General features: G+C 64.1%; 1 protein-coding gene across 1 annotated transcript; it reads left to right on the plus strand.

Moving 5' to 3' along the window:
* Positions 1 to 1,463: 1,463 nt before the first annotated feature.
* On the plus strand, positions 1,464 to 14,171 carry FHIP1B (FHF complex subunit HOOK interacting protein 1B). Its single transcript, XM_064144154.1, is given in 14 exon segments — positions 1,464 to 1,505; positions 3,507 to 3,752; positions 4,564 to 4,913; positions 5,502 to 5,799; positions 6,364 to 6,522; positions 7,085 to 7,171; positions 8,186 to 8,353; positions 8,742 to 8,821; positions 9,037 to 9,215; positions 9,696 to 10,787; positions 11,362 to 11,540; positions 11,994 to 12,153; positions 13,781 to 14,076; positions 14,078 to 14,171. Coding segments are annotated over 14 exon segments (3,366 nt in total). The 5' UTR covers positions 1,464 to 1,466; the 3' UTR covers positions 14,111 to 14,171.
* The last annotated feature ends 779 nt before the right edge of the window (positions 14,172 to 14,950 follow it).

The following is a 14,950-nucleotide window of genomic DNA, read 5'->3' on the forward strand; positions in this document are numbered from 1 at the left end:
TAGGGGCAGTACCTGTTTTGGGAGGGCGCCCAGTTTGGGGGGTGCCTAGTCTGAGGGGGTTCTCTTTCAGGGGATGCCCAACTCAGTTGGTGTCTGGTTCAGGAGGTGCCCAGTTTGGGGGGGGTTCCTAGTTCAGGCTGTGCCCAGTTTAAGAGTTGCCCAGTTCAGAGGGGTGCCCAGTTTGGGAGTGTCTGAGTCAGCCTGTGCCCAGTTCAGAGGGGTGCCCAGTTTGGGAGTGTCTGAGTCAGCCTGTGCCCAGTTCAGAGGGGTGCCCAGTTTGGGAGTGTCTGAGTCAGCCTGTGCCCAGTTCAGAGGGGTGCCCAGTTTGGGAGTGTCTGAGTCAGCCTGTGCCCAGTTCAGAGGGGTGCCCAGTTTGGGAGTGTCTGAGTCAGCCTGTGCCCAGTTCAGAGAGGTGCCCAGTTTGGGAGTGTCTGAGTCAGCCTGTGCCCAGTTCAGAGGGGTGCCCAGTTTGGGAGTGTCTGAGTCAGCCTGTGCCCAGTTCAGAGGGGTGCCCAGTTTGGGAGTGTCTGAGTCAGCCTGTGCCCAGTTCAGAGGGGTGCCCAGTTTGGGAGTGTCTGAGTCAGCCTGTGCCCAGTTCAGAGGGGTGCCCAGTTTGGGAGTGTCTGAGTCAGCCTGTGCCCAGTTCAGAGAGGTGCCCGGTTTGGGAGTGTCTGAGTCAGCCTGTGCCCAGTTCAGAGGGGTGCCCAGTTTGGGAGTGTCTGAGTCAGCCTGTGCCCAGTTCAGAGGGGTGCCCAGTTGGGGAGTGTCTGCTTCAGCCTGTGCCCAGTTCAGAGGTGCCCAGTTTGGGGGTGCCTACTTCAGGGGATTCACAGGTCAAGCTGTGCCCAGTTTGAGGGTTCCCAGTATGAGAGTATCTGGTTCAGGGGGTGCCCAGTTCAGGGAGTGCCCAGTCCAGGGGGTGCCCAGTCCAGGGGGTGCCCGGTTTGGGTCACTGTGGGCGGGACATAGGCGCTGGTGGGGCGGGGATTGGGTCCCTGGGCGGGGTCTGCGGGCAGTGGGAGGGGTTTGGATGGATGTGGGCAGGGTTTGGGGTCAGGGGTGGGGCTTGGGGGGTCTCTGCGGGCGGGGGCGGGGCCGAGGGCAGGGGCTGGGTGGATGTGGGTGTGGTTTCCGTGCGGGGGGCGGGGCTTGGACGTCTGTGGGCGGGGTTGGGCTGAGGGGCAGAGGTTGGGTGGCTGTGGGAGGGGTCTGAAGGCGGTGGGCGGGTCCTGCGCGTACGTGGGCGGGGCCGGGGTCCGGGGGAGGCAGTTGTGTGTCTGGGGGCAGGGTGCGGGGGTGAGGCTGGGCGGGTTGTGGGCGGGGCCTGGGGGCGGTGGGCGGGACTCGGGCGTATGTGGGCGGGAGTCGAGGCCGGAGGGGGAGGTTGGTTGGTGGTGGGCGGAGCGGGGGGCGGGGCCGTGGGCGGGGCCATCGAGCGCTCTGCGTCGGGCGGCGGCGGCGGGAAGATGGCGGCGGGCGAGGGGGGCCCGCGGCGGGGGCGGGCGGTGAGCGGGGGACCGGGACCCCGGGAACGGGAATCGGGGGGGAGGGGAGGGAGAGGATAATCCGAACCGGGGCTGGGAATGGCAGCAGGGAACGGGGCGGGGGAGGCGGATTTAGGGAGGGGACACCGGAACCTGGACACCGGGAAGAGGAAACCGGGAACGGAACGGGGGTGGGAAACCGGGAGCGGGAATTGGAGGGGAGTCGGAACAGGAACCGGGACACCGGGAATGGGAGAGGTGAGGGCGCATTGGGAGCGGAGGGAAACCTGACCTGGGAACTGGGGGGAAAGGAACCGGGACACCGGAACCGGGACACCGGGAACGGGAGCTGGCGGGAGGAGGTGGGAACCAAAGCGGGGACCGAGGGGCTTCGGGTCCGGGGGAGCGGGAGGCGAGGCCTGCTGGGGGGAGCCGAGGGGCTGTAGCGGCGCTGCCGTTCCCGGCCGGCCCGGGCCCGGGGGTGTCCTCATGGAGGGGGCGGGGAGGGAGGAGGTGGCACCGGGCGGGGCCTCCCCGAGGCTGTCCCGGTTGGGGGGGGGAGGGGGAAGAGTTGGGCCTGACCTGGAGCAGTGACAGCGGGAGGGGCCCCGGGAGGGCATGGCAGGGGGTACCGAGGGGCACCGGGCGGCACGATGGGAGGGCACCGTTGAGGGGGGGCGGAGGGAAGGCAGCGGAGATGGCATCGGGACGACACCAGGGGGGTACCGGGAGACCCACGGGGCGGGTCCTAAGGGGTACCGGGGGGGCACCAGGCGGGCACCGGAGGGGTCCGAGCGCCGCGCCCAATGCCAACCCCTCCCTCCCCCCTCCCCAGGCCCGGTACTGACGGGACGGGACCCGCCGTGACCTTCACCCCGGGTAGGTGGCACTGGGGGCAGGACTGGGGGGGGGGGGGGGGGGGTCCCGGTGGCACAGGGGTGGGCACCAGTGTGGGCACCGGGGAGTGTGTGTGGGGGGGAGGGATGTCAGTGAGGGGCAGGGGAGGGGGACGGTGCCCAGCGGGCACGGAGGGGGCAGGAATGGAGCCCTGGGGTCGGTGTCAGTCCCTGCTCGGTGCCACCCACGCTGCCCACTGTCACCCCCACCTCCGGTGCCATTCCAGTGCCACCCCCATGCCTGCTGCTACCTGGCCCTGTGGGTGCCACCCCAGTGTCACTGCCATGCCCGTTGTCACACCTGTGCCAACTCAGTGCCCAGTGCCAATCCCTGCCCTTCCTGTCTGGTGCCAACTCTCTGCCTGCTGTCATTCCCATGCCCAGTGCCACCCTCTGCCCGCTGCCACCTCTGTGCCTGGCCTCTCTCTGCTCAAGTTTCACTCCCATGCCCAGTGCCACCTACTCCCAGGAGCCTCTTGACCTGTGCCAGCTTCTGTGTCTGTTAGGACCTGGCACTGGGCATGAGGATGGCACTGAGGTGGCAGCAGCTGTGTCCTATGCCAGTCTATGCCTAGGGCTGCCCCCTGCTGTGTGGCACTCAGTGCCCAAGGCCCTGGGCACGTCCCAGTGTCACTTGAGCAGCCACTTCCCAGCTGGCACTGCTCTGACAACCTATAAATACCCCTGGGCCCAGTGCCAGGGCTGGTGCCAGGTGCCACAGTGACATCACTGTGTAAGGGTCACCAGGGCCAGCACCTGCCCCTGGGCACCCCAGTCCCTGCTGTGGGTGCCAGTGGCTGGCTTCCAGGGTAGCACCAGCGCCTCTTGTGGTGCCACTGGGGACAGTTGGGTGCCAGGTTCAAAGTGCAGAGCTGGGTGTGGTGGCAGTGCCACTCCACCTGTGCCACCTCCCCTGTGCCACCCCCCTCTGTGCCATCCTGGTGTCCCAGGTGCCACCTCAGTCTGCTTGGTGTCATCTTGCTGCCATGCCAGTGTGCCATGATGCTCTCCCAATGCCACCTTGGTGTCCCAAGTACCATCCTGATGCCACCTCAGCATCTCAGGCACCTTCCTGGTGCCATCCAAGCTCTGAGCCACTCCCACCCCCACCCCCTTGTCCCCACAGCATGGAGAGAAGGTCCCCGCGGTGCCCCCCGTGACCACGCCGTGGTGGCAGCTGGCAGCATCCCCAGGTGCCACCCATGCCTGTGACCATCCCCAGGTGCCAGCAGCTGCGCAGAGGATGAGCTGGTTGACCAAGCTGCACCCACGGGCAGGTGGGCACCGTGCCCCCCGCAGTGCCACCCTGCAGAGCCCTGTCACTGCCGACCCCGAGACCTGCCTCATGGTCTTCAAGAACCACTGGGCACAGGTGGGGACCTGCCTGGAGGGGGTGGAGGTCAGGGAAGGGGGGAGGTGATGGAGGTCATGGGTGGAGGTGGTGGAGGCTGTGGAAGGGTAGGGATGATGGAGGCCATGGAGGTGGTGGAGGCCATGGAGATGATGGAAGGTTGGAGGTGTTGGAAGGGTGAAGATGATGGAGGTGGTGGAGGTCATGGAGGTCATGGAGCTGGTGGAAGGTTGGAGGTGATGGAAGGATGAGGTAGTGGAGATCATGGAGGTGGTGGAGATAGTGGCGAGTTTGAGCTGGTGGTGGAGAAGGTGGAAGGGTGGAGAGTTGGAGATGACAGAAGGTTGGAGATGACAGAAGGTTGGAGGTGGTGGAGGGTTGGAGCTGGTGGAGGGTTGGAGCTGGTGGAGGGGTGGAGCTGGTGGAGGGGTGGAGGTGGTGGAGGGGTGAAGGTGGTGGAGGTGGTGGAGCGTTGGAGATGATGGAAGGTTGGAGGTGGTGGTGAGTTGGGGCTGGTGGTGGAAGGGTGGAGCTGGTGGAGGCTTGGATCTTCTCGAGTGCTCCTAAGAGGGCCAGAGAAGCTGCCCTGTCCCCTTGGCAAGCAAAGGCTGCCGCTGGCATGAGCCTGGCAGTGCCAATCCCTTGAGGCCAAGCAGCCAGGCAGTGCCCGCCCAAGCCCTGAGCTGGAGCACGGTGTGGGTGGCACAGATAACCCTGCCTGGGCAGAGCCCTGTTGGCTACCACCCGGGCAGTGTGCCAGGCGATGCCAGTCAGGTGCCAACCCCCGGTGGCATTGTCTGTGTGCCCCTGCCCCCTCCCCCTACCTTGGCAGGTGCTGCGGGTGCTGGAGCGCAGCGGTGCCAGCGGCGGTGCCAGCGGCGGTGCCGGCGGCTGCAGGCCTGCCCCCGACGACCTGAGCGCCGTCAGGAACAACACCTACCAGATGTTCAACCTCCTGGCACAGGACAGGCCGCCTCGGGGGGCACCGGAGGGCACCTCCCGGGGTCCCATCCTGGACTTCGTGGCCGCCGAGAACCTGCTGGAGAGGTTGCTCTGCTGGCACCTGCAGGGCGACTTCGGCGAGGAGCGCAAGGTGGAGCAGCTGAAGCTCTATGAGATGCTGCTCAGCCAGGCTCACCAGCCCCTCCTCTGCCACAGGCCTGTCCTCAGCCCCCTCCTCAGGTAGCCAGGGGGGCTGGGAGAGGTGGGGGAGCGGGGAGAGAGGTTAAGGAGGGGAGGGAGAGGTTAGGGAGGGGAGAGAGAGGTTAAAGAGCGGGGGGAGAGGTCGGGGAGGTATCAGGTGGGGTTGGGAGGTGTCAGATTGGGGAGGGGTTGAGAGGTGTCAGGATAAGTTGGGGAGGTATCAGGATAGGTTGGGGAGGGGTTGGGAGGTGTCAGGAGAGGTTGGGTAGGGGCTGGGAGGTGTCAGGAGAGGTGGGGGAGGTATCAGGCCAGCTGCAGGTGATGCCCGGTGCCAGGCCAAGGGGCACTGTAGAGGAGGCTGCGAGGTGACCTTGTCCATGCTAATCAGTGTGCTGGCTGAGTGGCAGGAGGCTGGAGCCAGGCTGCAGGTGGTGCCCCGTGCCAGGCCAAGGGGCACTGGGTGGCAGCTGAGGCAGAGGAGGGTTTTTTTGCCCCAAGAAGGTGGCAGAGCCCTGGGCCAGGCTGCCCAAGGAGGGGGCTGTGGAGGCTCCCCCTCTGGAGGCACTCCAGACCTGCTCCAGGCACTTTGGAGCTCCCTGCCAGCCCCTCTCACTCTGTGCCTCTCAGGCTCCTCAGCCTCTGCTCTGAGCCCACCTCAGCCTCCCTGGAGAACAGCCTGGTCCTGCTCCTCAACCAGCTCTGCGTCAACGTGGCCAAAGAGCCCAGCATCCTGGAGCTCTTCTTCCACAGCCAGGCCGACCAAGGCCCTGCCAACCTCATCATCTTCTCCCTCCTCATCCCCTTCATCCACCACGAGGGGGTCCTGGGGCAGCAGGCCAGGGATGCTCTGCTCCTCATCATGGCCATGTCTGCAAGCAACCAGGCTGTAGCCAAGTCCATCACTGACAACTCCTACTTCTGCCCGGTAGGCCAGGCCAGGGCCAGGGCTTGGGACATCAGAGGGGGGTTGGAGATGGGGGAGGGTTGGAAGGGGTGGGGGAGAAGGGAGAGGGTTGGAGGTGGTGGGGGAGAAGGGAGAGGGTTGGAGGTGGTGGTGGAGATGGGGGAGAATTGGAGGTGGTGGTGGAGATGGGGGAGAGTTGGAGGTGGTGGTGGAGATGAGGGAAGGTTGGAGGTGGTGGAGATGAAGGAGGGTTGGAGGTAGTAGAGAAGGTGAAGGGTTGGAGGTGGTAGTGGAGAAGGTGGAGGCTTGGAGATGATGGAGGGCTTGGAGGTGAGTGAACTGCTGGAGATGACTGAGCTTGGAGATGACAGAGGCCTGGAGGTGATGGTGGACCTGGAGGTGAAGGACCTCCCTGTGCAGGTGCTGGGAATCCAGGGCTGGAGGCACCTACCCCAGCTTCGCTCTCCTGGCTCTGGCCCCTGCCACCATCCCACCTGCTTTGGTGGCTGCTGCCTGGGCAGCTCTGCTGGGCTGGCTCTGGGGGCTGGAGAAGGAAGGTCCATGGCTCGGTTGTCCACCCTGCAGGTGCTGGCCACAGGGCTCAGTGCCCTCTACTCCTCTCTGCCGCGCAAGCTGGAGGCCCGAGGGGACGATTGGCACTGCCTGCGCCGCGAGGACTGGTTGGGAGTCTCCTCCTTGGTCCTCTTCATGAACTCCTTGGACTTCTGCAACGCTGTCATCCAGGTGGGGACGTGGGGTGGGGTCCCACTGTCACCACCACCAACCTCAGGCCTGCAGCAGGGAGATGGTGGAGAAGGTTGGGAGGGTGGAGGGCTTGGAGGAGGTGGAGGAGGGTTGGAGATGGTGGAGAAGGGAGAGGAGTGGAGGTCTCTTGGAGGTGATGGAGGTGGTGGAGAAAGAGGGAGGGTTGGAGGTGGTGGAGAAGGGAAGGAGTTGGAGGTCATGGAGGTCTTGGAGGTGATGGAGATGGTGGAGAAGGGGGAGGGTTGGAGATGGTGGAGAAGGGGAGGGCTGGAAATGGTGGAGAAGGGGGAGGGCTGGAGGTCATGGAGGGCTTGGAAATGATGGAGATGATGCGGGAGGTGGAGGGTTGGAGATGGTGGAGAAGAGGGAGGGTTGGAGATGGTGATGGAGGGGGAGGGCTGGAGGTGATGGAGATGATGCAGGGGATGGAGAGTTTGAGATGGTGGAGAAGGGAGAAGATTGGGGGTCATGGAGGGCTTGGAGGTGATGGAGATGGTGGAGAAGGGGGAGGGTGCTGAGCTGCAGGGCTGCTCCTCGGCAGGTGGCTCACCCACTGGTGCAGAAGCAGCTGGTGGATTACGTCCACAATGGCTTCCTGGTGCCCGTCATGGGACCTGCCCTGCACAAGGTGAGGGGGGCATGGGGTGGAGGTGGTCGAGATGAGGGAGGTGCTGAAAGGTTGGAGGTGATGGAGGATTGGAGGTGATGGACAGTTGGAGATGATGGAAGGTTGAAGATGCTGGAGTTGAAGAGTTGGAGATGCTGGAAGGATGAAGGTGATGGAGATGATGGAGAGTTGGAGATGCTGGAAGGTTGGAGATGATGGAGGGTTGAAGGTGTTGGAGATGCTGGAAGGTTGGAGATGATGGAGAGTTGGAGATGATAAAATATTGAAGGTGATGGAGAGTTGGATGTGATGGGAAGGTGGAGGTGGTGGAGATGAATGAAGATTGGAGCTGATGGAGAGATGGAGACGCTGAAAGGTTGGAGATGATTGAGATGGTGGAGGGTTGAAGGTGTTGGAGATGCTGGAAGGTTGGAGATCATGGAGAGTTAGAGATGATAAAAGATTAAAGATGATGGAGATGGTGAAGAGTTGGATGTGATGGAAAGTTGGAGGCGATGGAGATGAATGAAGATTGGAGCTGATGGAGAGATGGAGATGCTGAAAGGTTGGAGATGGTGGAGAGATGGAGATGTTGAAAGGTTGGAGATGATGGAGGGATGGAGATGTTGAAAGGTTGGAGATGATGGAGGGATGGAGATGTTGAAAGGTTGGAGATGATGGAGGGATGGAGATGATGGAAGGCTGGAGCTGAGAGAGAGTTGGAGATGCTGGAAGATTGGAGCTGATGAAGCTGATGGAAGATTGGAGGTGATGGAAGGTTGGAGATGATGGAAGATTGGAGATGCTGAAGAGATGGAGGTGCTGGAAGGCTGGAGCTGATGGAAGGCTGGAGGTGATGGAAGGCTGGAGGTGCTGGAGAGGTGGAGGTGCTGGAGCTGATAGCTGGAGCTGCTGGGAGGTTGGAGCTGCCGGAGGCTGCGGCGAGCCGGGCAGCGGCCGTGCGCGGTGCTGGGGTGGTGCCGGCGGCAGAGGTGGCGTTGGCACTGTTGGCACTGGTGCCCCCCCCCCGTGCAGACGTCGCCCGAGGAGCTGGTGGCCAGCACGGCCTACCTGGAGCTGTTCCTGCGCAGCGTCTCCGAGCCTGCCCTGCTCAAGACCTTCCTGCGCTTCCTGCTGCTGCACCGCCACGACGGAGCCACCATCCTCGACACGCTGGTCACGCGCATCGCCGGCTCCTCCAGGGTCAGTGCCACCCCGCGCCCGCCCCGTGCCCCCTCCCGCTGCCCACGGGCTCCAGCTGCTGCCCAGGCTGCCCCTCAGCCCCCTCCCGCTGCCCACGGGCTCCAGCTGCTGCCCACGCTGCCCCTCAGCCACCTCAAGGTGCCCTACAAGCTCTAGCTGGTGCCCCTCAGCCACTCCAAGGTGCCCCTCAGCCACCTCAAGGTGCTCCTGAATCTCTAGATAATGCCCCACAAGCTCTAGGTGGTGCCCCAAGGTGCCCCTCAGCCACCCCATGGCTCCCCACAGCCTCTGACAGTGCCAGCTGTGGCTGCCCCACGTCCCTGTCCCATGGTGAGTGCCCCCTGGCAGTGCCAGCTCTGCCCCCCTGATGTGCCTTTGCTGTCCCCAGCTCTGTATGGTGTCCCTGGGCCTCTTCAGGACCCTGCTCAGCCTCAACTGCGAGGATGTCATGCTGCAGCTGGTGCTCAGGTAGTGCCACCCTGCCACCTTGCCACCCTGCCACCCTGGCTCCCTCCCATCCCTGTCTCTCAGCTCCTCCCCTTATCCATGTCCCTGCCCCCATCCCTGTCCCCTCTGTGTCCTCTGTCCCCATCCCTGTCCCCTCTATCCCCTACCCTGCCCCTCCCCGTGCCCGCCGTGCCCCTGCTGTGCCCCAGTGTGCCCTCTGGTGCCCCCCACCCCAGGTACCTGCTGCCCTGCAGCCACCTGATGCTGAGCCAGCGCCGAGCCGTCAGGGACTTGGACATCTATGGGCGGGCAGCTGCCAAGTTCCTCTCCCTCACCCCCCGCTGCTGCCACCCCCGAGGGCACCCCCCGGTGCCACCCCCGGAGCGTCGCGACCAGCAGGCAGCCTGGCACAAGGGTAGGGCACTGGGCAAGGTGTGGGGGGTGGGAGGGCAGACACTGGCACTGGAAAAGGGGCACCAGGAGGATGCTGTGGGGCTTGGAAGGGGCACCAGGGTGATGCCAGGTGGCCAGGGTAGGGCAATGGGGGGGGCACCGTGGTGATGCCACGCGGGATGGGGCAAGGGTAGGCAATGGGATGTCACTGGGGAGGGGAGTCAATATGGTGATGCCAGGTGGGCTGGTGCCAGGGTATGGTACTGGGAGGTCACTGGAAGGCTTTACCATGGTGATGCCACTGGGTCTGGTGCCAGGGTATGGCACTGGGGGGCCACTGGAAGGGTTCACCATGGGGATGCCAGGTGGGGTAGTGCCAGGGTATGGCTCTGGAAGGCCACTGGAAGGCTTCGCCCTGGCAATGCCAAGCAGCACTGAGGAGGTCGGTCAGGGGGGCAGACTTCACCACACTGATGCCACCTCCCTCCCCTCCTTCCTCTAGGTCCAGGCAGCCCTACCGTGGACCCCTCCTCTTCCTCCTCCTCCACCTCCTCTTCCTCCTCCTCCTCAGCGATGCCAGCTGCTGCCAAACCTTCCACCCCTTCTCGCCTCTCCTTCTTCAGCCGCCAACCCAGCGCTGCCCACGATGCCACCACCACCACCCCGAGATCTCCTGCTACCCCTTCGGGCAGTCCTTGGCATCGAGGAGTTGGCAGCAGTGGGCACTGGGAAGAAAGCTCCTGGGAACTAGAGGGCAACTACTTGGAGTACCTGCGGGATGCCCGCCGGAGCGTGGAGCGCTGCGCCTGGGCGTGCCGAGTCTGGTCCGCCCCTTACGACGGCGACCAACCCACCCCCCCCGCTGCCAGCCTGCCTGCCAACCCCTCTGCCAGCCCTCCTGTGGATGCCCCTCACCCACCTGCTCCCCCCACCCCCCGGACTAAGAAACGAGGCTTGCCCGAGGGAGGGCCGTGCCAAGGTTACTCCGAGGTTAAAGCAGAGCTCCCGCCCGAAGCGGTGCCCAATGGAGTGGTGCCCTCTGTGGGGTGGCAGGAGGAGGAGGAAGAGGAAGAAGAAGAAGAGGAGGATGTGGTGGTGAAGAAGGTCCGGAGGTGCCCACGAGGTGGGGAGGGGGAGAAGGAGGAGGAAGAAAGGAGGGATGGCACTCCCAGGGGGGCGGTGCCAGCCCAGAAAGGAGCGGCGGCGCCTGAGGGCAAAGCCGGCTGGGAGGCGATGCCCTCGGTGGACTCTTTGCTGGAGGAGATGCTGGCACAAGCCCCTGGCGATGCCAACGGCGGCGCCGGAGTCACCATCGAGGCCTTCACCCAGGAGCTGAAGGAGATCGAGGCCGAGCTGAAGAATGGTGCCAGCCCCACGGGGCTTGGCTGTGAGGTGCCAGCAGCTGCCCAGCTGCAGGAGCTGCCAGAGCACCATCCCCTGAGCCGGGAGGAAGAGGAGGCCTTCGCCAGCTTCTCTACCCTGCCCGACGGGGAGGCGCTGGCACGGGCGGCGCCCAAGGCGCAGGATCCCCTGGCACAGCTGGTGGCAAGCCCGCCGAGGGCGCTGGGGGCACCTCCCAGCCAGCCCTTCACAGGTAGGGGGCACGGGGCTGGCACTTTGGGGGTGGGGTGGGAGCGTGGGGATGAGCTGTGCCCACATCCCTCAGCTGTGCCCACATCCCTCAGCTTTGCCTGTGGTGTTGAGCTGTGCCCACAGCACTGAGCTCTGCCCATATCCCTAAGCTGTGCCCACAGTGCTGAGCTGTGCCCACATCCTAGAGCTGTGCCCACAGTACTGAGCTGAGCCCACAGTCTTGAGCTGTGCCCATGTCCCTGAGCTGTGCCCACATCCTAGAGCTACGCCCACAGCACTGAGCTCTGCCCACATCCTTGAGCTGTGCCCACAGTGTTGAGCTGTAACCATGGCATTGAGCTGTGCCCATGTCCTTGAGCTGTGCCCACAGTGTTGAGCTGTACCCATATCCCCAAGCTGTGCCCACATCCCTGAGCTGTGCCCACAGTGTTGAGCTGTACCCAGATCCCCAAGCTATGCCCACATCCCTGAGCTGTGCCCACGTAGCCCAGGCAGGGTGGGGGTGGTGTTGAGGGTGGTGTTGTTGGCGGGCAGGCTTGGTGGTGGTTGCCCAGCTGGCACCCTCCCCCTGGCAGGTCCCTTCGTGGCAGTGCTGTTTGGCAAGCTGGAGAACATGCCCCACAACTCCCTCTACGTCAACTGCCTGCTGACAGGGCTGTTGGCACAGCTGGCATCCTACCCACAGCCCCTGCTGCGCTCCTTCCTGCTCAACACCAACATGGTCTTCCAGCCCAGCGTCAAGTCCCTGCTGCAGGTAACCAGCCTGGCACTGCCACAACCCACCCCAGGACCCCCCACCCACTGCTGGGATTGTCACAACCCAGCCTGGCACCGCCACAACCCACCCCAGAACCCCCCACCCTGTTGCTGAGATCACCACAACCCAGCCTGGCACCGCCACAACCCAACCTGGCGCCACCCCAGAACCCCCCACCCACTTCTGGGATCATCACAACCCAGCTTGGCACTGCCACAACCCAGCCTGGCACCACCATCATCCACCCTGGTGCTACCAAGCCCCATCCTCAGGCCACCATGACCCAAACTGAAGCCCTGAGACCCTCACCCACCCCAGAACACCCACCCTGAGACCCTCACCCACCCTGAGACCCTCACCCACCCTGAGACCCTCACCCACCGCAGAACCTTGCCCCTGTGCCCCCAGCCCGTGGGGGGTGCCCTGCCCACGTCTCCCTTGCCCCCGCAGGTGCTGGGCTCGGTGAAGGCCAAGCTGGAGACCTTTGCAGCCAGCCAGGAGGACTTCCCGGGGCTGCTGCTCAGGGCCAGACGCTTCCTGGTGGCCAGGGGCAGGCTGGAGGGGGCAGAAGGTCCCAGCGCGGGGGGCAGCCTGCGGAGGGACACTCCTGGTGAGAGGGGGAGGGGCTGGGCTGGGAGGGAGCCCTGGGGGGGGTTGGAGAGAGGATCTGAGAGGCTCTGGGAGGGAGGAGCTGGGGTCTGGGGAGGGTTGCAAAGAGGTTTGGGGGGAAAAAGTGAGGCTGGGGGAGACAGAGAGAGGAGTTGGGGGTCTGGGTGGCTCTGGGAGGGAGGGTTTGGGGAACTGGGGGGGCTGGAAAGAGGTTTTGGGGAGCTGGGGGGTGTCAGAGGGAGGCTTTGAGGGTCTGGGGAAGGGCTGGGAGGGAGGTGACATCACTCTCCCCTATCGCGATATAACCTCCCCTTTGGCAACATAAACCCTCCTTATCACGACATGACCCACTCCCTATCGCGACATAACCCTCCCCCTATCGTGACATAACTCTCCCCTATCGCAACGTAAACACCCTCCTATCGTGACATAACCCACTCCCTATCGCAACGCAACCTCCCCCACAACACATCCCTACCTCTCACGACATAACCCTCCTCCTGTCGCGACATAACCTCCCCCTGTCGCGACATAACCTCCCCCTGTCGCGACATAACCCTCCCCCTGTCGCGACATAACCTCCCCCTCTTGCGACATAACCTCCCCCTGTCGCGACATAACCTCCCCTCTCACGACATACCCTCCCCGTCACGACATAACCCTCCCCCTGTCGCGACACAACCTCCTCCTCTCGCGACATAACCTCCCCCTCTCGCGACATAACCCTCCCCCTCTTGCGACATAACCTCCTCCTCTCACGACATAACCTTCCCCCTCTCGCGACATAACCTCCCCCTGTCGCGACATAACCCTCCCCCTCTCGCGACACAACCTCCCCCTCTTGCGACATAACCTCCTCCTCTCGCGACATAACCTTCCCCCTCTCACAACATAACCTCCCCCTGTTGCGACATAACCTCCCCCTCTCGCGACATAACCTCCCCCTGTCGCGACATAACCCTCCCCCTCTTGCGACATAACCTCCCCTACTATCGTGACATAACCTCCCCCACTATCGCGACATAACCTCCCCTACTATCGCGACATAACCTCCCCCTCTCGCGACATAACCTCCCCCTGTTGCGACATAACCTCCTCCTCTCACGACATAACCCTCCCCCTGTCGCGACATAACCCTCCCCCTCTTGCGACATAACCTCCTCCTCTCACGACATAACCCTCCCCCTCTCGCGACACAACCTCCCCCTCTTGCGACATAACCTCCTCCTCTCACGACATAACCTTCCCCCTCTCACAACATAACCTCCCCCTGTTGCGACATAACCTCCCCCTCTCGCGACATAACCTCCCCCTGTCGCGACATAACCCTCCCCCTCTCACGACATAACCTCCCCCACTATCGCGACATAACCTCCCCTATCGCGACATAACCTCCCCCACTATCGCGACATAACCTCCCCCACTATCGCGATATAACCTCCCCTATCGCGACACAACCTCCCCCTGTCATGACATAACCCTCCCCCTCTCGCGACATAACCCTCCTCCTCTCGCGACATAACCTCCCCCTGTCACGACATAACCCTCCCCCTCTCGCGACATAACCCTCCCCCTGTCGCGACATAGCCTCCCCCTATCGCGACATAACCATCCGCGCCTCCCCGCAGGGCGCAGCCGGAAGCCGTCGCTGGGGGAGCTGCTGCTGCGCCACGCCAACAGCCCGACCCGCGCCCGCCACGCCGCGCAGCTGGCCCTGCAGCACGCCCGCGGCGCCAGCGGCAGCGCCCCGCCGCCGCCCGCCGGCCCCGCCACCCCTCCGGGCCCCCCGGGCGAGGAGGGCAGCGGCGGCGGCGCCGAGGCGCCGGGCGCCCCCCCGCGGGTGAAGAACGCAGTGTACTGCGCCGTCATCTTCAGCGAGTTCCTGAAGGAGCTGGCGGCCATCGCCCAGGCGCACGCCGTCACCCCCCCCCTTCCTCACCGAGCCCCCCGAGGAGTGACCCCCCCGACCATACCCACCCCCCCAACCGGACCCAGGCACCCCAAAAAGCACCCACCCCCCCCTCTGTTTTTTCTGTCCCCCCTACCCTTCTCCTTGTAATTTATTGGGGGGGGGAAGCTGCAGCAATGACCCAGGCAGGACCTTGGGGGGGGGTGGGAGGGGCGGGGGGGTGGAGGGGGGGGCGGTTTGGATAGGGGAGGGGCTTAGGGGGTGGGGGTTGGGGTGGGCTGGTTCTGCCCCTCCCCCCCTTTCCTTCCCCTCCCTCCCTTTCCTTCCTCCCCCCCTCTTTTGCCCCTTCCCCACCCCGCATGGCGCAATGGGAGGGGGATGGGCAGCAGCTCCGGGGGGGGAGGCTGCGTGAGGAGGAGGAGGAGGAGGAGGATGGAGGTGAAGAGGAGGAAGAGGAAGATGTCCAAACCCTTAAGGGGAATAAAAATGGTCAAAGGCATCACCCAAGAGGCTCTTGCCAGGGCTTGCGTTGGACCTTTAGGGGTCACCTCCTAAGGCCTTGGGGATGTCCCCCATGGCTTGGGGTCACCTCCCTATGGCTTGGGGTCACCTCCCAGCACCTTGGGGATGTCCCCCATGGCTTGGGGTCACCTCCCTATGGCTTGGGGTCACCTCCTAACCCCTTGAGGTCACCTCCCTATGGCTCAGGGTCAACTCCCAACACCTCAGGGTCACCTCCCTATGGCTTGGGGTCACCTCCCAAAGCCTTGGGGACCTTGTTTGGGGTAACTGGGCCAGACTGGGTCCCTGTTTGGGGGTATCTGGGACTAACTGGGCCAAGTTTTGGTGTTAACTGGGCCAGGCTGGCCCCAGGTTCGATGTTAACTGG

This window comes from Pogoniulus pusillus, chromosome 6, assembly GCF_015220805.1.
Source record: "Pogoniulus pusillus isolate bPogPus1 chromosome 6, bPogPus1.pri, whole genome shotgun sequence".
In the NCBI taxonomy this organism is placed as follows: Eukaryota; Metazoa; Chordata; class Aves; order Piciformes; family Lybiidae; genus Pogoniulus; species Pogoniulus pusillus.